Consider the following 25,086-nt stretch of genomic DNA (forward strand, 5'->3'; position numbering starts at 1 on the left):
AGGAGACTTAATCAAGCTATTCGTCTTGACTACTTTCTTGTCTCTTTCTCTCTTGCATCAAAGGTTAAAAAAGTTGTAATAGGAGACAGAATGCGATCGGATCATCATCTAATTGGCCTTCACATAACTCTTATAGAATTTCCACGTTGATGGGGATATTGGAAATGTAATCAAAGTTTACTGGAGGACAATTTATTTGTAACTAAGACAAAATAATTTATAACTGAATTTTTCCAGTACAATATAGATTCAGCAAATCCCCTTATTGTTTGGGATACCTTTTAAAATGTACCTTCAGAGGTCATTCAATTCAGTATTCATCAATAATAAAAAAAGAAGTTTCTGTCTAAAGAGAGAAGACTAACAAGGGAAATACATGAACTAATAGTACAGGTAGATAGCAATAATATTACTACAGAGATACAAAACATGTTAGAGGAAAAACAAAAAGAACTGGAGGAATTTATTCAAGAACCATCTAATGTAATCTATTACAAAAATAAAGCAAACTGGATGGAATATGGAGAAAAATGCACCAAATTCTTCCTGAATCTCCAACACAGGAACGCTAATAAAAATAATTTGCAGAAACTCGTTACTGAAGACGGAGTCATCTATGATTCTCCGATTGATATTTTTAAAAAATTAAAAGAGGAAGCTAAATATTTTAAGCAGATGTTTTCTTCTCCGTCTCATCCTCACCCACTGAATGACGATTACTGTAAGGAATTCTTTCCAAATAATAAAGGCCAAATTATAGAGGAAGAACCTTTTTGAGGCTATTAAATCCTTTTAGTGTGGAAAAACCCCAGGGCTTGATGGCATACCGGTGGAGGTACAGTGGCTTGCAAAAGTATTCACCCCCCTTGACATTTTTCCTATTTTGTTGCCTTACAACCTGGAATTAAAATGTGTATCATTTGATTTACACAACATGCCTACCACTTAGAAGATGCAACATATTTTTTATTGTGAAACAAACAAGAAATAAGACAAAAAAACTGAACTTGAGCGTGCATAACTATTCAACCCCCCCAAAGTCAATACTTTGTAGAGCCACCTTTTGCAGCAATTACAGATGCAAGTCTCTTGGGGTATGTCTGTGTAAGCTTGGCACATCTAGCCACTGGGATTTTTGCCCATTCTTCAAAGTTGGATGGGTTCCACTGGTGTACAGCAATCTTTAAGTAATACCACCGATTCTCAATTGGATTGAGGTCTGGGCTTTGACTAGGCCATTCCAAGACATTTAAATGTTTCCCCTTAAACCACTCGAGTGTTGCTTTAGCAGTATGCTTCCTGCTGGAAGGTGAACCTCCGTCCCAGTCTCAAATCTCTGGAAGACTGAAACAGGTTTCCCTCAAGAATTTCCATGTATTTCCTTCAATTCTGACCAGTTTCCCAGTCGATGAAAAACATCCCCACAGCATGATGCTGCCACCACCATGCTTCACTGTGGGGATGGTGTTCTCAGGGTGATGAGAGGTGTTGGGTTTGCGCCAGACATAGCGTTTTCCTTGATGGCCAAAAAGCTCAATTTTAGTCTCATCTGACCAGAGTACCTTCTTCCATATGTTTGGGGAGTCTTCCACATGCCTTTTGGCGAACACCAGACGTGTTTGCTTATTTTTTTCTTTAAGCAATGGCTTTTTTTCTGGCCACTCTTCCATAAAGCCCAGCTCTGTGGCGTGTACGGCTTAAAGTGGTCATATGGACAGATACTCCAATCTCCGCTGTGGAGCTTTGCAGCTCCTTCAGGGTTATATTTTGTATCTTTGTTGCCTCTTTGATTAATGCCCTCCTTGCCTGGTCCGTGAGTTTTGGTGGGTGGCCCTCTCTTGGCTGGTTTGTTGTGGTGTCATATTCTTTCCATTTTTTAAATAATGGATTTAATGGTGCTCCGTGGGATGTTCAAAGTTTCAGATATTTTTTTTTATAACCCAACCCTGATCTGTATGGAGAGCTCCTTGGTCTTTATGGTGCCGCTTGCTTGGTGGTGCCCCTTGCTTAGTGTTGCAGACTCTGGGGCCTTTCAGAACAGGTATATGCTGAGATCATGTGACAGATCATGTGACACTTAGATTGCACACAGGTTTATTTAACTAATTATGTGACTTCTGAAGGTAATTGGTTGCACCAGATCTTATTTAGGGGCTTCGTAGCAAAGGGGGTGAATACATACAGTGGGGAGAACAAGTATTTGATACACTGTCGATTTTGCAGGTTTTCCTACTTACAAAGCATGTAGAGGTCTGTAATGTTTATCATAGGTACACTTCAACTGTGAGAGATGGAATCTAAAACAAAAATCCAGAAAATCACATTGTATGATTTTTAAGTAATTAATTACAGACCTTCTCCAGATCCTTCAGGTTTCGGGGCTGTCGCTGGGCAATACAGACTTTCAGTTCCCTCCAAAGATTTTCTATTGGGTTCAGGTCTGGAGACTGGCTAGGCCACTCCAGGACCTTGAGATGCTTCTTACGGAGCCACTCCTTAGTTGCCCTGGCTGTGTGTTTCGGGTCGTTGTCATGCTGGAAGACCCAGCCACGACCCATCTTCGATGCTCTTACTGAGGGAAGGAGGTTGTTGGCCAAGATCTCACGATACATGGCCCCATCCATCCTCCCCTCAATACGGTGCAGTCGTCCTGTCCCCTTTGCAGAAAAGCATCCCCAAAGAATGATGTTTCCACCTCCATGCTTCACGGTTGGGATGGTGTTCTTGGGGTTGTACTCATCCTTCTTCTTCCTCCAAACACGGCGAGTGGAGTTTAGACCAAAAAGCTCTATTTTTGTCTCATCAGACCACATGACCTTCTCCCATTCCTCCTCTGGATCATCCAGATGGTCATTGGCAAACTTCAGACGGGCCTGGACATGCGCTGGCTTGAGCAGGGGGACCTTACATGCGCTGCGGGATTTTAATCCATGACGGCGTAGTGTGTTACTAATGGTTTTCTTTGAGACTGTGGTCCCAGCTCTCTTCAGGTCATTGACCAGGTCCTGCCGTGTAGTTCTGGGCTGATCCCTCACCTTCCTCATGATCATTGATGCCCCACGAGGTGAGATCTTGCATGGAGCCCCAGACCGAGGGTGATTGACCGTCATCTTGAACTTCTTCAATTTTCTAATAATTGCGCCAACAGTTGTTGCCTTCTCACCAAGCTGCTTGCCTATTGTCCTGTAGCCCATCCCAGCCTTGTGCAGGTCTACAATTTTATCCCTGATGTCCTTACACAGCTCTCTGGTCTTGGCCATTGTGGAGAGGTTGGAGTCTGTTTGATTGAGTGTGTGGACATGTGTCTTTTATACAGGTAACGAGTTCAAACAGGTGCAGTTAATACAGGTAATGAGTGGAGAACAGGAGGGCTTCTTAAAGAAAAACTAACAGGTCTGTGAGAGCCGGAATTCTTACTGGTTGGTAGGTGATCAAATACTTATGTCATGCAATAAAATGCTAATTAATTACTTAAATCATACAATGTGATTTTCTGGATTTTTGTTTTAGATTCCGTCTCTCACAGTTGAAGTGTACCTATGATAAAAATTACAGACCTCTACATGCTTTGTAAGTAGGAAAACCTGCAAAATCGGCAGTGTATCAAATACTTGTTCTCCCCACTGTATGCACACACCACTTTTACGTTATTTATTTGTTCTAATTTTTTGAAACAAGTTATTTTTTTCATTTCACTTCACGAATTTGGACTATTTTGTGTATGCCCATTACATGAAATCCAAATAAAAATCAATTTAAATTACAGGTTCTAATGCAACAAAATAGGAAAAACGCCAAAGGGGATGAATACATTTGCAAGGCACTGTATATCAAGCATTTTTTTGATATACTCAAAGCTCCATTGTTAGATTGTTTTAACTACACCTATAGAAATGGTAGTCTGACAGGTACTCAGCAGGAAGGTCTGATTTCACTATTATTAAAACAAGACCCAGATGGCAAATATAAAGATCCAGTCTATCTAAAAAACTGGAGGCCTCTTACACTTCAATGTTGTGATGCAAAAATACAAGCGAAATGCATAGCACTCAGAATTAAAAAGGTTTTACCTGGTATTGTTCATCCAGATCAGACAGGTTTTTTACATGAACGATACATTGGAGATAATATACGACTACTAGAAATAATAGAACAACATGAAACATCTAAGAAGCCAGGCCTGGTATTTATAGCGGATTTTGAAAAGGCCTTTGATAAAGACTGGATTTTATTTATAAATGCCTGGATTTTTTCAATTTCGGTGATTCTCTTATAAAATGGGTAAAAGTAATGTAAAGCAACCCCAGGTATAAAATAGTAAATAGCGGCTACTTCTCCGAGTTTTGAATTGTCAAGAGGAGTTAAACAAGGGAGTCCGCTGTCACCATATCTATTCGTTATGGCCATCAAAATGCTAGCTATTAAAATCAGATCAAATAACAACATTAGAGGATTAGAAATCCAAGGCTTAAAAACAAAGGTATCCATGTATGCTGATGACTCAAGTTTTATATTAAGTCCGCAAGCTAGATCCCTGCAATGTCTTATTGAAGATCTAGATAACTTTTCTGGACTAAAACCTAATTATGATAATTGTACAATATTACGTATTGGATCTTTAAAAAATACAACTTTTACATTACCCTGCAGTTTTTACCTATACAATGGGCTGACGGTGAAGTAGACAGTCTTGGTATTCATATCACAAAATATATAAATGAGCTCTCCACAATGAATTTCAAAAGAAAACTTGTAAAAATGGACAAGATCCTGCAACCATGGAGAGGTAAATACCAGTCTATTTACGGAAAAATTGCCCTGATTAACTCCTTAGTCATATCTCAGTTTACTCACTTACTTATGGCGCTGCCTACTCCTGATGATTCGTTTTTCAAATCATATGAGCAAAAAATATTTTGCTTTATCTGGGATGCTAAACCAGACAAGATAAAGCGTGCCTATCTATATAATGAATATGAATTGAGTGGGTTGAGATTATTAAATATAAACGCACTAAACCTCTTTCTAAAAGCATCACTTATTCAAAAGTTTTACTTGAACCCTAAATGGTTCTCAAGTAGATTACTAAGAAAAGCTCATCCATTGTTTAAAAATTGCCTTTTTGCCTTTGTGCAGATTGCCATGTCTCATTTTCGATTAATTGAAAATGAAACTTTTTCCCAAACAAGCATTGCAGAGCTGGCTACAATTTCAATTTCATCCCCCTGAAAAGATAGAACAAATATTATGGTTGAATTCAAATGTGCTGGTTGATAAAATACCTGTATTTATGGGAAAGATGTTTGAAAAGGGTATTTTGTTTTTAAATTATATTGTAAATTGGAATGGTAGAGTTATGTACTTCATGGCGTTATTAGAATTGTATGGGAAGGTCTGCTCAATCCAAGATTACAACCAATTGATTACAGCATTACCCCAAAAATGGAGGAGGCAGGGAACTGGTCTGCCCAATATAAAAGGATCAAAACTGGTGGAGGAATAAAAATAGCATAAATAGGAAAGTATACCAGTTTCATTTGAGGAACAGGATGTTGACAGCTGTGCCATACAGATCGTAAAATAGTTGGGAAGAGATTTTTGATGTACCGATTCCATGGTACAGGGTGTATGAGTTGATATACAAAACGACGAAAGACTTCATGTTTTTCAGCTACAATTATTATATAGAATTCTTGCCACCAACAAAATGTTGAATATTTAGGGCATACAATCATCGAAGCTCTGCAGATTTTGTTGTGAGGATACAGAAATAATTGCCCTCAGGTAGACTGTTTCTGGTCTCAGGTTCATGAATGGCTGAAAATGCATAACATTGATCTAAAATTGACCCTTGAAATAGTATTGTTGGGAGATCCGGAGAGACCGGGTCAGTCAATTACTAATATACTAATACTCTTAGTAAAAGTATTTATCTTCAACTCGCAATCTGTGGATTCTATTTGATTAGATTGAAATTGTATGTTAAACATCACAGCATAGTTGAAAGATATATGGTGTGTAGAAATCCGAAGAGGGTGGCCAGCAGAGATAGGTGGGATGTGGAATTGGAGACAAGTGGGAGTGGAGTTGCTGGGCGGGGGATAGAATGACAGTCAAAGATAAAAGTTAAAAAGTAAGTTTGAATGACACTGAGGGGCAGTGTTGTTACAGCTAATGCCTGTTTGCCTGAGGCTGATGCCGTGCAGGTGTTTGTACACATTCATATACACACACTCTCATTCAAATGCACACATGCACATACACGGACACGTAAATAGTGCCATACATGCACTCAAACATATTCAGTTGGCCTTGCTGTTATGATTTGTGTTGTCCTTGATGTCTTTTGTTTTTTGCATTGTTGTTTTCTGTTTTCATTTGTCTTTCTCTTTTTTCTCTTTTGTTCATTTTGTTGGTTGTTGGTGCATTGTGGGACGGGGACGGGGGGTCTTCGGGGTGGGGAATGGAATTACTGTGGGGGGGGGGGGCTGTGGGGGGTCTCGGATGGTTGAGGGGCAGCTCTTGGGGAACTGTGGGGGGATCATGGATCGCTGGTTCGGGTCCCCATTTTTTGACCTTGTGGGAGATCTGTCGACGTGCCCTTGAGCAGGGCGTTGACCCTGGTTTTGCTTCTGTGTGTCGCTCTGGATAGGAGTCTGTTAGATTACTAATGTGATGTAGATGTTGAGCGGCTTCACTGCAAGTAGATTGTATGTTTTAAATATTCAATAAATGTATATATATAAAAAAGGTAATCCAGAGATTCTAATGTTAGCTAAATTTAGTAATGATAAATTGGATAAAGTTGTTTAAATGGACAATTCTGTGAACTGTATTGGGCAAGTTTTAAATTGAAAATGCTAGTTAGCTCATGGTTAGCTAGTTAGCCTGGCTAGATGGCTACATAAGCCATCCATTTGTCTAGACATTTAAATGTATGAGAAATTCAAAGTTTTGCTTTCTTTGGCTTTTATAAACCAACAGTCTAGCTTGCTAGTTAACTAGCAAGCTAACTTATATGGTGAAGTTAGGGCTAGGCATTCTTGATAATGTTTGTGTCTGTGGGTGAGGGGTGGGAAGCCTACTTCAAGTACTACTTGACTTGTAGGTACTCTAGCCAGCTGTATTATTTTAGTCTTGCTTTTTGAGAGGTTTCAGAGATGGACTGATTAGCATCCTCTCGAGTCAACAGTGTGCTTACTTTACTGCGGAAAAACATTGATATGTTTTCTGTTACCCTCTGGACAGCAGATCATTAGTATAGCTAGTAGGCAAGGCTATGTAACATTGTTTAGTCCTACCTGCTATGGTGGGTTTTAAATTAATTGGTATTCACACGTTGGTTTTGAGGTAGAATTACTGTCATATTACTGACGCCAAATCACGGCAATAGGCTATGATTTGTAATCAGGTATGGGCTGGAACAAAAGCTTCTACACAGTCCTGCCATTCAGATCTGGAGCTGTGCACCTGTTTAAGTCATTATTCTGTACTATGGGTACAATTGTGGGGGGGGGGGGTATTGATATATCGCATGGTCCACTTTCAAATTGAAGTTGAAGTATGAAAATGTATTCACTCACTAACTGTAAGTCGCTCTGGATAAGAGCGTCTGCTAAATGACTAAAATGTAAATGTAAGTTGAACCTGTTGACCGATGCCATGGCGGCGGTTAACAAGAAGGGAGCAACTGCGAACCAGAAGACTGCAGCCAAGGCAGCACTAGTCCACACCTGTGGCTATTGTACTGGTCTGTGTGGTACAGTCTTTCACGTGTAGTAGTTTGTTGCATCGTATTGCTTAGTTTATCATTTGTGTCATCTTTGAATTAAATCTAAGCCACAGATTGGTAACTTCCTCCATTTTATACTTGACCTTTTATAGATGCAGACCCAAAGACATTAAAGCAGTACTTTGAGAGCAAGCATTCCAAGTCTACAATGGTCCCAGTACTGGTTGATGTGCAGGCCTAAGTTACCACACACACTGAAATGGACCCACAGCTGGGGTAAGATTTTTTAAACAAGTTAGTTCTGAATCGCTTTAATACAGCAGTGCATTCTGACACCATGAACTGAAATAGATTTCACCTTGTTCATATAATTGACAGAAATTATAAAGGATTAAATAAAGACCTCCACAGGCTGAAGGAGAAGAGGAGCCCGAGTGGCGCAGCGGACTAAGGCACTGCATCTCAGTGCTTGAGGTGTCACTACAGACCCCCTGGTTCGATTCCCTGGTTCGATAGGGCGGTGCACAATTGGCCCAGTGTCGTCCGGGTTTGGCCGGTGTAGGTCGTCATTGTAAATAACAATTTGTTCTTAACTGACTTGCCTAGTTAAATAAAGGTAAAATAAAATAAGGGTTGCTAATATCATCTAGGTGGCTAGCTAGCTATATAGACAATTTGCAAAAAACTAGCCTAGTATTCATGGCATATTATAAATATCTGACTGCTACTAGGACATAATTCTGTACAAGACAAGACCAAATGCATAAATAAGACAACAATTTGTTTAATAAATTATGGAACAGTCTAAATGTTCAATATATCTTTCGTTTTGGATCAAGGTCCACGCATACAGTGCATTCGGAAAGTATTCAGACCCCTTGACTTTTTCCACATTTTGTTATGTTACAGCCTTATTCTAAAATTGATTAAATTGTACCCCCCCCCCTCAATCTACACACAATACCCCATTATGACAAAGGAAAAACTGGTTTTTAGAAAGTTTTGCAAATGTATTACTAATAAAAAACAGAAATATTACACAGCTATTTTCAGGTCTCCCCAGAGATGTTCGATTGGGTTCAAGTCCCGGGTTCAAGTCTGGGCTCTGGCTGCGCCACTCAAGGACATTCAAAGACTTGTCCCGAAGCCACTCCTGCGTTGTTTTGGCTGTGTGCTTAGGGTCGTTGTCCTGTTGGAAGGAGAACCTTCGCCCCAGTCTGAGGTCCTGAACGCTCTGGAGCAGGTTTTCATCAAGGATCTCTCTGTACTTTTCTCCGTACATCTTTCCCTCGATCCTGACTAGTCTCCCAGTCCCTGCCACTGAAAAGCATCCCCACAGCATGATGCTGCCAGCACCATGCTTCACCGTAGGCATGGTGCCAGGCTTCCTCCAGACGTGACGCTTCGCATTCAGGCCAAAGAGTTCAATCTTGGTTTGATCAGATTTTTTCGTACCCTTCCCCAGATCTGTGCCTCCACACAAGCCTGTCTCGGAGCTCTACGGACAATTCCTTCGACCTCATGGCTTGGTTTTTGCTCTGGCATGCACGGTCAACTGTGGGACCTTATATAGACAGGTGTTTGCATTTCCAAATCATGTCCAATCGATTGCATTTACCACAAGTGGACTCCAATCAAGTTGTAGAAACATCTCAAGGATGATCAATGGAAACAGGATGCACCTGAGCTCAATTTCGAGTCTCATAGCAAAGGGTCTGAATACCTATGTAAATAAGGTATTTCTGTTACTTATTTTTTATTATTATGCAAAAAATTATAAAAACCTGTTTTCGCTTTGTTATTATGGGGTATTGTGTGTAAATTGATGAGGAAAAATGTTTATTTAATCAATTTTAGAATAAGGCTGTAACGTAACAAAATGTGGAAAAAGTCAAGGGGTCTAAATACTTTCCGAATGCACTGTAACATTGTACATGTAAGTGTAGGCCTATACGTCTATATAATATAGCCTGTACTATAGTAGCGTCCATTATTTATGTAGCGGTGCCAGTAGCCTGTGTCGGTCTGCATTTTTACATTGAAATCATGGATTTCACATGAGAGGGTTCCAGGAGTGATACATTTCCATAGGTCTATAGCCTCTCACACACATTGTCGAAGTGAATTGAACCATACGAAGTCCCATATGCATTAATAGGTTATAGCATAAGGAGGACACTATATGATGTGAATGAATATAGGCTTTAGCTCTACTGTTGATCAGAGTTCCTATAGTACAGAAAAATGTGAATCAGAAAGTTAGATGACTATCAAATAGAAGTAATTCACCATCTGATACTGATACAGCCAAACGTCTTCCTCCATTAAGACTGCCAATTCTAGTCCTCCGGACTCTCGATAAACCTATTTAAAATAACTGCAATACTGCCATCTGTAGGATGATAGTGAGAGTGCAACCTGTAATCGTATAACACTTTGTAATGCTCGTCCTCGAGTCAAATAACGCATATGTGATGATGTAGGTGATTATAAAAATGCATATAAAATATTGTAAGCCTACATTTAGGTGTACACGCCCATGTAATATAGCCTATGCAATATGATTAATAGGCTATAGCAGTGTTTGTCTGCAAGGTTGAAGAAAAAGGTAGCTCCTTATTAAATTCATTCTTAATCTTCATTTTCAAGCTGTAGGCGACGTCCCTTCTAAACACACAAATGTAATTCTACATTTCAAAAGGGGGAAAAAAAAAACTAATGTGAGATTGGAACCCTTGCCACAATCTGCGACAATTACATGGAGCTAGTCGCTAGATAGAAAGTAATTTGATCAGTCAGTAAAATACACGATGTAGATGCTTTGATTATCAGTACATGCTGTTATACTTCTGTTATGGACGCTGTTGGAACACGATTTTAATTGGCTGATGCTTAATCGTAACCTTTTTTAATTTTTGCAAGTATGGCCCCGGAGTGTTTACCCCCACTTTGTTTGAGTCCTATACTGTAGTTACATAATGACTTCATTGTTGTTAAACCCATCATGGGAGACATAAATATGTTGTGGGTAAAAAATAAGTCATCAGACAAACCTGACCAAACTATTTTGATGTGTACAGTAGGTGTTTGTTAGTGTGTAGGTATATTAGGAAGCATTGGCTGTTGGGTGTATGCAGAATAGGATGAGAGCTGATGTGATGTATATCAATGAATGAAAAGTCCCATTTTATGTTTATTAAACATAAACAAGTGTTAAATACACCATATGAAAACCACACATACATGTCTCAACTATAAATCTGCATGAACTTGATAAATTGCATTCATTTCCTCATTAAAAGTGTCTTGGGAAAGCAGTTCAATGGATGTAATGAAATAGGCATTTGTGAACATCATATAGCCTACACAGTACAAACACAATAAGTAACAGACTTTTTAGGCTTATATGTGCTTTATACACAGTGTACAAAACATTAAGAACACCTGCTCTTTCCATGACAGACTGACCAGGTGAATCCAGGTTGAAAGCTTTGATCCCTTATTGATGTCACCTGTTAAATCCACTTCAAACAGTGTAGATGAAGGGGAGGAGACCGGTTAAAGAAGGATTTTTAAGCCTTGAGACATCGATTGTGTATGTGTGCCATTCAGAGGGTGAATGGGCAAGACAAAATATTTAAGTGCCTTTGAATGGGGTATGGTAGTAGGTGCCAGGCGCACCGGTTTGTGTCAAGAACTGCAACGCTGCTGGGTTTTTCATGCTCAACAGTTATCTGTGACACAACTGTGGGAATCATTGGAGTCAACATGGGCCAGCATCCCTGTGGAACGCTTTTGAGTCCATATCCCAATGAATTGAGGTTGTTTTGAGGGCAAAAGGGGGGTGGTGCAACTCAATATTAGCAATGTGTTCTTAATATTTTGTACACTCAGTGTATATCACACAATTTCTGGATGCAATATTCTACCCAGGAATATTAAACACTGAAATCTGTTACTCTCATTATTCCAAATGCATCTGTGGATGTTTTCTGCTCACAACAATGAAAAGTAATCTTTGTCTTTAATGCAGGGTTTGATCTAACTGTAATAAGATATAAAGTGGAATAGTTTTTCTGCTAGGGTATCCTGAGGTAGCTTCTCTCTGAGAACCTCAGGCGAACAGCCTTTCTCCCATGTGGACCTTCAGGTGCCTCTTCAGGCTGCCAGCCTGGGTGAAGCGCATGTGACACTGGGGGCAGCTGTAGGGTTTCTCCCCTGTGTGGACCCTCTGGTGCCTCTTCAGGCTGCCAGCCTCAGCGAAGCGCATATCACACTGGGTACAGCTGAAGGGTTTCACCCCTGTGTGGACCCTCTGGTGGATCTCCACCTTCTGGAGGCAGCTGAAGCCTTTGTTACAGAACATGCAGAGGAACCGTTTCTCTTTACTATTGCCTGATGTGGCTCCCCCTCCCTGAGCCTGGGCTCTAGCCCTGTCGTTTGAGTTCAATACCTGATCGAAAAGGACGCGGCCGTGTGAATCGGAAGGCCCCATCGAAGTGGACACTGGGTCGCGATCCCTGAGTGTGTGTAAAGGGGAGTGGGTCGAGACATTTGGATTTGTCTCTAAGCGTTCCCTGTAATCTAAGAAATCTCTGCCTTGTGAGTGTCCTTCTCCTAAGTGAGTCTCGTCTGCATTCCATGTAAGAGGAGCGTCGTCCTCCACTTTCACAGTCACCTTATCTACCGCTATAACCTCCCCTTTCTTATCTAGGCACCCTTCAGAGTATACACTACTACTGTATCGGTTCCAGTCCCCTCTAGACAGATCAGTCTGTGTCTCTAAACCCAAGGATATGTTGCCAGGGTCCATCTCTGTAGTGTAAAAACAAGACAGATCATCACCGCTAGTGTCTAACGCATCACCATCAGTATTTCCACAGGAATTAACAGTCTTCTGGCTCTGGTGAAATACCGGTAAGTACTCTGTGCCAGGAGCAGGAGGACAGCCCAGTCTCCCCAGCCCCAGTTCCTCTGGGTCTGATCTGTGGTCAGATCCTGTGTGTAAAAGCCTGTGTGCTACAGTTAAGGTCTCAGTGTCTGTCTCGGACTTGAGGACAGCGTTCGGCGTTCCACTGACCTCCGTGATGCTGCGTTGGGTCCTGGGCGGTGTGGTGGTGGGGTCCTCCATGGCTACAGGGGGCGCTTCAGCCGCTCCAATCTGGATGTCTAGGCTTTGCCCTGGGTCCTCCTGTCCTTCAGACCCCTCCAGCTTGACCCCAGGACCTGCAGCCTCTGCATCTACAGACTGACACAAGAAGAGGAGGTTATTACTGGTATATGAGTTGAATAGGATAACAATGTCATAGGGAAATCTCACAAGCTCCCCTATGGCAGATAAATAAGGATGTACATGTAAGGAAGTGAATAGCTGAGGGGAGCCTTTCCGAAATAAACTGGCCACATTTGATATGCCGTACAAAGTAATTGTAATTTTTTATGTAACACAATTACACTAACCTCTATCACAATAACGTGCTGGGTTGAGGTTCCACTCCCCTCATCAACAGTGATTGGTTGATCATCTCTCCATGTATTGTGTCCCGCTGGCTTCACAAAGCTCCTGTGGCCTCCAGTGAGATGTCCTTCACCTAAGAGAGTGATTGGGGGAAAAGAGGTATCAATCAATTTTATTTTATATAGCCCTTCTTACATCAGCTAATATCTCGAAGTGCTGTACAGAAACCCAGCCTAAAACCCCAAACAGCTAGTAATGCAGGTGTAGAAGCACGGTGGCTAGGAAAAACTCCCTAGAAAGGCAAAACCTAGGAAGAAACCTAGAGAGGAACCAGGCTATGAGGGGTGGCCAGTCCTCTTCTGGCTGTGCCGGGTGGAGATTATAACAGAACCATGCCAAGATGTTCAAAAATGTTCATAAGTGACAAGCATGGTCAAATAATAATCAGGAATAAATCTCAGTTGGCTTTTCATAGCCGATCATTAGAGTTTAAAACAGCAGGTCTGGGACAGGTAGGGTTTCCATAACCGCAGGCAGAACAGTTTAAACTGGAATAGCAGCAAGGCCAGGCGGACTGGGGATAGCAAGGAGTCACCACGGCCGGTAGTCCCGACGTATGGTCCTAGGGCTCAGGTCTCTCAGTTGGCTTTTCATAGCCGATCATTTAGAGTTGAAAACAGCAGGTCTGGGACAGGTAGGGGTTTCGTAGCCGCAGGCAGAACAGTTGAAACTGGAATAGCAGCAAGGCCAGGCGGACTGGGGGCAGCAGGGTGTCATCATGCCCGGTAGTCCTGACGTATGGTCCTAGGGCTCAGGTTCTCAGAGAGAAAGAGAGAACGAGAGAATTAGAGAGAGCATACTTAAATTCACACAGGACACTGGATAAGACAGGAGAAGTACTCCAGGTATAACCAACTAACCCCAGCCCCCCGACACATAAACTACTGCAGCATAAATACTGGAGGCTGAGACAGGAGCGGTCCGGAGACACTGTGGCCCCATCCGAAGAAACCCCCGGACAGGGCCAAACAGGAAGGATATAACCCCACCCACTCCGCCAAAGCACAGCCCCCGCACCACTAGAGGGATATCCCCAACCACCAACTTACAATCCTGAGACAAGGCCGAGTATAGCCCACAGAGGTCTCCACCACAGCACAAACCAAGGGGGGGGGGGTCGCCAACCCAGACAGGAAGATCACGTTAGGTTAGGTAGTTAGGTTAGCTACTGTCAATGCTCAACGGTATATTGTACACTATTGACACTGGCCATGTCCAAATACTAGCATACTACATACTTAAACTGTATACTCATTTTGGTGTTTTATCTACCAGAATTCACTCCTCTTTTCTGACTCACGTGTTTGACAACAGCTGATAATCAGATAAATTGATGCGTTGTACCAAAATAAACGAATGGCGGGAGTCAATCGCCCATTAGATGACGCATTCTAAGTACTATTTTCTTTTTTTGCATACCATTTAGTACACAAGTATGGGTATTCGGACCACGGCCAGTGTCTAGAATTGGCAGAGATTTAAGGTAACACTTCGCATAACTTCTTGATATACTATTTAGAGATCAATTATGTTCCAAGCATCATATTGTTTTCGATGAGTAAATAATAGGAAATGCAGTAAATCAAGAATCTGGTTAGAATATGATATTGTGTCTTTGTGCAAGATGACTAAGTAATCAGGGGTATTTATTGCATACTATCCCAAAACTGAACAAGACCCAATTCTGGTTAACCATAGTGGTTAACACATCTAAGGTCACACATGCGCAGAGGGGAACGGGGCGACCTAAATTGGGATATGCTTAACACCCCGGCCATCCTACAATCTAAACTAGATGCCCTCAATCTCACACAAATTATCAACAAAACCTACCAGGTACAACCCTAAATCCGTAAACATGGGTACCCTCATAGATATCATCCTGACTAACTTACCCTCTAAATACACCTCCGCTGTCTTCAACCAGGATCTCAGCGATCACTGCCTTATTGCCTGCGTCCGTAACGGGTCCGCGGTCAAACGACCACCCCTCATCACTGTCAAACGCTCCCAAAAACACTTCAGCGAGCAGGCCTTCCTAATTGACCTGGCCCAGGTATCCTGGATGGATATAGATCTCATTCCGTCAGTAGAGGATGCCTGGTTGTTCTTTAAAAGTAATTTCCTCTCAATCTTAAATAGACATGCCCCATTCAAAAAATACAGAACTAAGAACAGATATAGCCCCTGGTTCTCCTCAGACTTGACTGCCCTTGACCAGCACAAAAACATCCTGTGGCGTACTGCATTAGCATCAAATAGCCCCCGCGATATGCAACTTTTCAGGGAAGTTAGGAACCAATATACACAAGCAGTTAGGAAAGCAAAGGCTAACTTTTTCAAACAGAAATTTGCATCCTGTAGCACTAACTCCAAAAAGTTTTGGGACACTGTAAAGTCCATGGAAAATAAGAGCACTTCCTCCCAGCTGCCCACTGCACTGAGGCTAGGAAACACTATCACCACCGATAAATCTACAATAATCGAGAATTTCAACAAGCATTTTGCTACGGCTGGCCATGCTTTCCAGCTGGCTACCACTACCCCGGCCACCAGCTCTGCACCCTCCGCTGCAACTTGCCCATGCCCCCCCCGCTTCTCCTTCACACAAATCCAGACAGCTGATGTTCTAAAAGAGCTGCAAAATCTGGACCCCTACAAATCATCTGGGCTAGACAATCTGGACCCTTTCTTTCTAAAACTAGCCGCCGAAATTGTCGCAACCCCTATTACTAGCCTGTTCAACCTCTCTTTCGTAACGTCTGAGATCCCCAGAGATTGGAAAGCTGCCGCGGTCATCCCCCTCTTCAAAGGGGGTGACACTCTAGATCCAAACTGTTACAGACCCATATCCATCCTGCCCTGCCTTTCAAAAGTTTTTGAAAGCCAAGTCAAAAAAACAGATCACCGACCATTTCGAATCCCACCGTACCTTCTCCGCTATGCAATCCGGTTTCCGAGCTGGTCATGGGTGCACTTCAGCCACGCTCAAGGTCCTAAACGATATTATAACCGCGATCGATAATAGACAGTACTGTGCAGCCGTTTTCATTGACCTGGCCAAGGCTTTCGACTCTGTCAACCACCGCATTCTTATTGGCAGACTAAATAGCCTTGGTTTCTCAAATGACTGCCTCGCCTGGTTCACCAACTACTTCTCAGATCGAGTTCAATGTGTCAAATCGGAGGGCCTGTTGTCTGGACCTATGGCAGTCTCTATGGGGGTGCCACAGGGTTCAATTCTTGGGCCGACTCTTTTCTCTGTGTATATCAATGACGTCGCTCTTGCTGCTGGTGACTCTCAGATCCACCTCTACGCAGACGACACCATTTTGTATACATCTGGCCCTTCATTGGACACTGTGTTAACAAACCTCCAAACGAGCTTCAATTCCATACAACACTCCTTCAGTAGCCTCCAACTGCTCTTAAACGCTAGTAAAACTAAATGCATGCTCTTCAACCGAACGCTGCTTGCACCCGCCCACCCGACTAGAATCACTACACTCGACGGGTCTGACCTAGAGTATGTGGACAACTACAAATATCTAGGTGTCTGGTTAGACTGTAAACTCTCCTTCCAGACTCACATTAAGAATCTCCAATCCAAAGTTAAATCTAGAATCGGTTTCCTATTTCGCAACAAAGCCTCCTTCACTCATGCTGCCAAACATGCCCTCGTAAAACTGACTATCCTACCGATCCTTGACTTCGGCGATGTCATTTACAAAATAGCCTCCAACACTCTACTCAGCAAATTGGATGTAGTCTATCACAGTGCCATCCGTTTTGTCTCCAAAGCCCCATATAATACCCACCACTGTGACCTGTACGCTCTTGTTGGCTGGTCCTCACTACATATTCGTCGCCAAACCCACTGGCTCCAGGCCCTCTATAAATCACTGCTAGGCAAATCCCCACCTTATCTATGGCAGTCTCTATGGGGGTGCCACAGGGTTCAATTCTTGGGCCGACTCTTTTCTCTGTGTATATCAATGACGTCGCTCTTGCTGCTGGTGACTCTCAGATCCACCTCTACGCAGACGACACCATTTTGTATACATCTGGCCCTTCATTGGACACTGTGTTAACAAACCTCCAAACGAGCTTCAATTCCATACAACACTCCTTCAGTAGCCTCCAACTGCTCTTAAACGCTAGTAAAACTAAATGCATGCTCTTCAACCGAACGCTGCTTGCACCCGCCCACCCGACTAGAATCACTACACTCGACGGGTCTGACCTAGAGTATGTGGACAACTACAAATATCTAGGTGTCTGGTTAGACTGTAAACTCTCCTTCCAGACTCACATTAAGAATCTCCAATCCAAAGTTAAATCTAGAATCGGTTTCCTATTTCGCAACAAAGCCTCCTTCACTCATGCTGCCAAACATGCCCTCGTAAAACTGACTATCCTACCGATCCTTGACTTCGGCGATGTCATTTACAAAATAGCCTCCAACACTCTACTCAGCAAATTGGATGTAGTCTATCACAGTGCCATCCGTTTTGTCTCCAAAGCCCCATATAATACCCACCACTGTGACCTGTACGCTCTTGTTGGCTGGTCCTCACTACATATTCGTCGCCAAACCCACTGGCTCCAGGCCCTCTATAAATCACTGCTAGGCAAATCCCCACCTTATCTTAGCTCATTGGTCACCATAGCAACACCCACCCGTAGTCTGCGCTCCAGCGGGTATATCTCACTGGTCACCCCCAAAGCCAACACCTCCTTTGGCCGCAATTCCTTCCAGTTCTCTGCTGCCAATGACTGGAACAAATTGCAAAAATCTCTGAAGCTGGAGACACTTATCTCCCTCACTAACTTTAAGCATCAGTTGTCAGAGCACCTTACCGATCACTGCACCTGTACACAGCCCATCTGAAATTAGCCCGCCCAACTACCTCATCCCTATATTGTTATTTATTTTGCTCATTTGTACCCCAGTATCTCTATTTGCACATCATCTCTTGCACATCTATCATTCCAGTGTTAATACTAATTGTAATTATTTTGCACTATAGCCTATTTTATTGCCTTACCTCCATAACTTGCTAAATTTGCACACACTGTATATATATGTATTTCTGTTGTATTTTTTGACTTTGTTTTGTTTTACCCCATATGTAACTCTGTGTTGTTGTTTTTATCGCACTGCTTTGCTTTATCTTGGCCAGGTCGCAGTTGTAAATGAGAACTTGTTCTCAACTGGTTTACCTGGTTAAATAAAGGTGAAATAAAAAATAAAGCAAAATGTACCTCTTGCCATTCCTCTGTGTCGGTCGAGGATCTTGACACTACTGGGACGACTGGCGAGGACGCGCTCCCGTGCCACCTTCAGTTCCAGTAGCTGTAGTTTCCTCCGCAATGCCCTGTTTTCTTTCTGGCTTTGAGTTATTTCCAAACGAAACACTGCATAGTCGTCGTCTACGAGTTTACAGATGTCTGCCACGGCTGCATTCGCTAGCACCTCCATGATGGAGGCTATTTGAGTGTGAAAACCCATACAGTTAGCCATGTTAGCAGCTAGCTAACGTTACCTAGATAACGTATATCAAGCAAGTCCTGTCTCCAACGCGAATTTAAGACTACCTGAGGTAAGCGTGTGATGCTGTACAGTTAAATTAGTCATATTTTGAGTTCCAGAGTGTTAATAAACGTCTAAATAAACAACATTAAAAACGCTATCGTGGCAATTATTATTGGTCAAGGTTCACTTCTCCTTCTTCTCTATATTTGTATTGGCGGATTGCAACCGTGATGTGCATACACCGCCACCTACTGTACTGGAGTGAGGGCATTCAGGGCCACGCCTATTCATGTATTCCTCTTATCTAGTTCTGTGTTTCCACCTACTGTTCTGGAGTGTGAGTTCATTACACATCGTAGAAAAATTTGCCCTACCAACTAATCCTTCACCCATTAAAAAACCTCACCACTATTCCACAAGCTACTTGGCCCTATCTGATCCTACACCAGGCTGGGAGGATGGGACACTATCCGGCCTCAACACAGCTTGTAACTCATATGCAGTAAAATAGAAAACACCCAAGTACTTCTCAGCAGCTGCCACCCCCACAGCCATTTTCTGTGATTTATGTTCCATTTCTGCGGCACAGTTGATAACCATGGCTATGAACGCTAAGAATTCAACCATACTGAAGTACATGTTATTCCTATCATTCTCTATTGGCCTGGGCCTACTCACATGGATCCTCTTAGGCTCCCTCGCCCTGGACCCATCTGCCTCTATTACTCTCTTCACTGCCTCAGCATACAACACCTTCTGTACTACTCTGATCTTGGCAACCTCAAACTGTATTTCTCTCAGCAGACACGTCTGATCTCCAGAACCAACTGTTCACGTCCGTTTACTACTTCTTTATATTTGTAATGGCGGATCACAACCAACTGAAACGTACATACATCACAATCTACTGTCCTGGAGTGTGAGCTAGAGGTCTTCACGGACCACCTCTACCCGAATACCCAATCCGGGACCGAGAGGGTCCGGATCCAGAATTCTAAATAAATGTCACAGGTCTGGGTCGGAGCTGATTGTCAAGGGTCTGGGGTATGTGTAATTTTAACTTACTTGTCCGGAAGGACCGTACATATCCGAACGAGACTGCTGCTCTTGCTTTTCACGAGGGTGGAGCGTTGCACATGTAGCTTGTCGTTTTGCCAATCATAAGTCATCAAAGCGGCAATAGGCTACAGTCATAGAGCCTCTGTGTGGCAAAAGTTAGGAGATCTCGAATCAATGGAAGATGGAATTAAAAGTTAAAGGAGAAGGATAGGCTACAACGACCAATAGCCAACAGGTAGGTTGCTACTTAATATTCTGAATGGAGTTATTGTTATTTGTAACTGTAGGATGAGAAAGCATGCACTGGAGCCTCAATTAGCCTAGCTAGCGCTTAACTAGCTTCTACCGGTGTGATGCAGTTAAGACGGGTACTACGTAATCATATGATGATAAATAACCTAGTTATAATGCCACGTTCAGAACAACTAGAAACTCGGAAAATCAGAGACTTCCGACTTCAGTGCGTCCAAGTCAACTGGGAACTCGGAAAAAAAAACTAGCTCTGACTGGGAAAATTTGTTTTCCAACTCGGAATCTAGGTACTCTTTCAAGAGCTCCGACTTTCTGACCTGAAGATCACTGACATCATGACTTGACCTCATTTTTCAGAGTTCCCAGTTGTCTTGAACATACCATTAGCGCAAATCGGCTTGGTTGGGTTGCCATCTCTCCCTCCCTGCTTCCAGTGTCACTCGCTCCCAGGACTCCCAGTACCTGCTAAGGGGCGGCAGGTAGCTTAGTGGTTAAGAGCGTTGTGCCAGTAACCGAAAGGTCTCTGGTTCTAATCCCTGAGCCGACTATGTGAAAAATCTGTTGATGTGCCCTTGAGCAAGGCACTTAACCCTAATTGCTCCCGTAAGTCGCTATGGATAAGAGCATCTGCTAAATGACTAAAATGTAATGTAAATGTACTCTCCTCTGCCTTCTAGAGCGGCACCTCTCTCTCTCCCTCCTCTCGCGCTTTATCAGCCGGCTAATAAAGTAGAATAAAAAAAATCTGCTGCTTCCCTCACTCGGATCGGACTGGGTCAGGATCCAACCAGTTCCGAACGGGTCTAGTTGTCCTTGGGTCCGTTTGGAAAGGGTTTTAAAAAATGGATTATAAAAATGTATACATATCGGATCTAGGTGGGAAAGCCCCAGGTCCATTTCGGAACGGGTCCAACCAGGTCCAACTCTAGTGTGAGCCTCCCTACCCGACTGGGCACACACTGGTTGAATCAATGTTGTTCCCACGTCATTTCAATGAAATGACATTGAACCAACGTTGAATTGACGTCTGTGCCAGTGGGACACTACTAATTTATATTATCTTAAAGAGCGACTGCCTTTGTTTACATAAGGCATTCGCACATTTTTTTACTTGAGAAATACTGCACCAAACACCTTAGCTAGATGTAAAATTGCGCAACTAAAACGTCAAAATTACATATTTCTTGAGTCATCTTTGATTATTTTGGGGGATTTTAAGTGAAATAGGTTCGGCGTCTACAGTCTCTTCTTCTTCTTCTTCTGTGGGTTTTATGGCGGACTACATCCACATGTTGTATTGCCGCCACCAACTGGACGATTTGAAACCAAAATGAAATGAAAATAAATGAATCCATACTTAAGTGATTCTAACAATCCACCCTAATACAAACAAAACTCCCACTTCTTCCTACTTTTAGTTCTCCATATTTTGCTTCTCAGGCTCTAGGACCTGAGAAGGTGGTACAGCTTTTGCTAATATTCCACCCCCAGGAACTGCTCCGCCGCAATCACAATGATTTCAATCTTGCTAGATCCTTTCTCCACATCACAATGATTTCAATCTTGCTAGATCCTTTCTCCACCTTGGCAGTGCCATTCATCATCATTGCAATAAAGGCCACAAAGTCCTCTGTTTTAAACATTAAAATGTCAGGATCGTCTTGGTGTAAGACAACCCCTGCAGCCTGCAGTGAAGGCCTATCCACTACCATGGACTCTTCTGGTGCAACATTCAAACCCTCAACCCTTTTCACAGCTTCTGCATATTAAATGCTCTGTACAACCCTGACTTTGGCCACCTCATTCTCTTTGACCCTTGTGGGGCATTCAGAAGACGTGGCTTCATGATTCCCACCGCAATTACAACATGTCACATTTTCTTCACTTTTATAACACATAACATGATCTTTTCCACATCTTGTACATCTCGGCTTCTCCCTTCTCCAAACACTTTCTACATGACCAAAATATTTACAATGTTCACACTGCATTGTTCTTGGGATAAATGCTCTAACTCTGTAGTTAATATACCTCACTTCATTAGGGAGAGACTCCATTTCAAAAAAATAAACAACAAATACTCTTTACTTTTTCCCCATTCATCACTCGATTCATCCGACGTGCTTCAATCACTCCAGGAATATTTTTAATCTCTTCCAAATCAACTTCCCACGAAACGCCAGATATAACCCCCTTAAGGGGTGTGCCCTGTTCCGAAGCGACACACACAACACTTCAAACTTATCAAATCGATTAAGACACAACGCACCTTCCTTCTGAGCCGCAGATTCACAAAAAATCAAAACAAGCCCGCCTCTCGTGATCCTCACATCCTTCACTTTACCCAGCACTCTCTCCACCAGTTTGGATAACTCAAATGGTTTCTTCAAGATTGGTACTCTGCTCGGCTGCTCCTTATTAACAAACTGTACTCCTACTAGATACGAAGGGTCCTTCTCATCACTGTACCCTACTTTGCTCCGTTTTCCATTCTTTTGAACAATACTCCAATTCTCCTTGATTCTACCGCCATTATATTCAGATTCCGCCATCTTCCGCCGCTCGCCCTAAAAAAACGATAATTCACCCTACAGTGTCTCATGGGGGACACACATCATTAACAGACTTAAATCTAATTTTTCTAATGAGCAACAGAAAAACACCAATCAATTTTGAATTCAGGCTGTAACACAACAAAATGTGGAATAAGTCAGGGGGTATGAATACTTTCTGAAGGCACTGTAGGATGTGCCATGACTAGAATACAGTATGTGAACATTATTAAAAAGTGACCAGTGTTCAATAACTATGTACATAGGGCAGCAGTTTCTAAGGTGCAGGGTAGAGTACCGGGTGGGGCCGGCTAGAACAGTGTCTAAGGCTAGTGGTGACTGTTTAACAGTCTGATGGCTTGGAGAGAGAAGCTGTTTCTCAGTCTCATGGTCCCAGGGTTAATGCACCTGTACTGTCTCCGCCTTCTAGATGGTAGCGGGGTGAACAGGCCGTGGCTCGGGTGGCTGAGGTCCTTGATGATATTCTTGGCCTTCCTGTGACACTGGGTGCTGTAGATGTCCTGGAGGGCAGGCAGTGTGCCACCAGTGATGTGTTGGGCTGACCGCACCACCCCCTGGAGAGCCCTTTGGTTGCAAATGGTGCAATTGCCATACCATGGAGGTCAGTGGAACGCCGATCGCCGTCCTCAAGTCAGAGACAGACACAGAGACTATAACACAAAGGCTCTTACACACAGGATCTGGGCTGTTCATTCCCATCCGGACTCAGATGACATGTTAGAGACTTGCAATGATCGGTGTTGTTCTTACACAACAGAGATGGACCCTGGCAACATGCCCTTGGGATTAAAGACACAGACTGATCTGTCTAGAGGGGACTGGAACAAGTACATGTGGTAGTGTATACTCTGAAGGGTGCCTAGATAAGAAAGGGGAGGTTATAGTGGTAGATGAAGTGACTGTGAAAGTGGAGAGCGACGTTCCTCTAACATTGAACATAGACGAGACTCACTTAGGAGAAGGACACTCACAAGGAACATTTTAGAGACAAATCCAAATGTCGCGACCCACTCCGCTTTTACACGCGCTCAGGGATCGCGACCCAGTGTCCACGTCGATGGGGCCTTCCAATTCACACAGCTGCATCCTTTTTGATCAGATATTCAACTCAAACGACCAATGCTCGGGGAGGGTGAGCCACATCAGGCAATAGTAAAGAGAAATGGTTCCTCTGCATGTTCTGTAACAAAGGCTTCAGCTGCCCCCAGAAGGTGGAGGGTCCACACAGGGGTGAAAACCTTCAGCTGTACCCAGTGTCAGATGCGCTTCACCCATGCTGGCAACCTGAAGATGCACCTGAAGGTACACAAGGGAGAGAGGCCGTTCGCCTGTACGCACTGTGAGAAGAGGTTCTCGGAGAGGATGTGAAGCCTGATCTGCTGCTAGTCAAAGAGGAGACAATAGACGACAGACCAGAGAGTGGACTAAAGATGGGGGCGCAAGGTAAGGGAGAAATACATATAGCCTACGTACAGTAATAGATCTTCAATGGGAATAGTGATGTGCCTGGCTATTATTTTTTCTTCATTCATAAAATGAAATCAAAACAACTTATGTTTACATACAAAAACATAATGTATGAACTTGACCAGGTAATTGAAAAAAAAACGGGAAAGAAACGATGTAAAGTCTATTTTCAAACCTTTTCCTGCAGGTGCTTGGCTGGAGGAGACTGGGCGGCCACCTTGGATTCCCAGACAAGAGCCCAGAGGACAACCTAACTGAGCAGGCCAGGACCAGAGGCGACATAGTGGAGGTCAGTGGATGGGTCTGCGAACCTACCGTTACTCCTTAACGTCCAAGGACCTTATATGTTATGTTTATAGACTGGTTCTGGCAGCCAAAACTGTCAAATACTCCATCTAAACGTGAATCGATTCTCAATTGCGATACGATTCTAGAAACATAAAGCCCTTTACTTTCATATCACATCTAAATCATTTAACTAAAGCAAAATATACACTTACTGTACACTGTTTTAAGCGGGTTTAACACAGTTGCAGCCAACAGTATTTTTCTGTTAAAACACTTTTCTGGCGTTACACACGTGTTCGGAGCACGCTAGATAGCTCATTAACCCAGGTGGTCGCCTCGGGTCTTCCGTCAGTCTTCCGTAAACAAGCGCTGTTTTTTTGTTTAAAAAAAAAAATATATATATATATATATATATATATATTTTTTTTTTTTACTTAACAGTAACATGTAAAACACAAAAAAGAGAACAGCCAGAGGGATTACACAAAGAAATGAGAGAAAAAAATATTTAAAAAATAACACAAATCCACATTATATCAAATCAAATACAGACATGTAACGAATAAATTTGTTTGACATTTTGTTTTGTATACGTTTTAAGTGCTAAATAGTTTTGCAAATCTGATTTAAAAAAAATGAAAAAAATGATTTGTGTATGAAA

At 42.7% G+C, this 25,086-nt stretch overlaps 1 protein-coding gene across 1 annotated transcript; it reads right to left on the reverse strand.

The window, feature by feature from the left end:
- Positions 1-10,912: 10,912 nt before the first annotated feature.
- On the reverse strand, positions 10,913-18,999 carry LOC311110339 (uncharacterized protein). Its single transcript, XM_084188885.1, has 3 exons — positions 18,516-18,999; positions 13,193-13,323; positions 10,913-12,980 (listed from the first exon to the last, which is right to left on the reverse strand). The coding sequence occupies exons 1-3, from the start codon at positions 18,772-18,774 to the stop codon at positions 11,847-11,849; spliced, it is 1,524 nt and encodes a 507-aa protein (XP_084045011.1). The 5' UTR covers positions 18,775-18,999; the 3' UTR covers positions 10,913-11,846.
- Between the last annotated feature and the right edge of the window lie 6,087 nt (positions 19,000-25,086).

The sequence above is a fragment of the Coregonus lavaretus genome, assembly GCF_964263955.1.
Source record: "Coregonus lavaretus genome assembly, contig: SUPER_35_unloc_3, whole genome shotgun sequence".
Lineage (NCBI taxonomy): Eukaryota > Metazoa > Chordata > Actinopteri > Salmoniformes > Salmonidae > Coregonus > Coregonus lavaretus.

Excerpts from the sequence above, each read along its gene's own strand:
- LOC311110339 (XM_084188885.1), bottom strand. The coding sequence starts at position 18,774 with ATGGCTAACTGTATGGGTTTTCACACTCAAATAGCCTCCATCATGGAG. Across the intron at positions 13,324-18,515 it reads ACACAGAGGAATGGCAAGAG|GTGAAGGACATCTCACTGGA; the intron begins GTACATTTTGCT and ends TCACTCTCTTAG. Across the intron at positions 12,981-13,192 it reads AGCACGTTATTGTGATAGAG|TCTGTAGATGCAGAGGCTGC; the intron begins GTTAGTGTAATT and ends TTCTTGTGTCAG.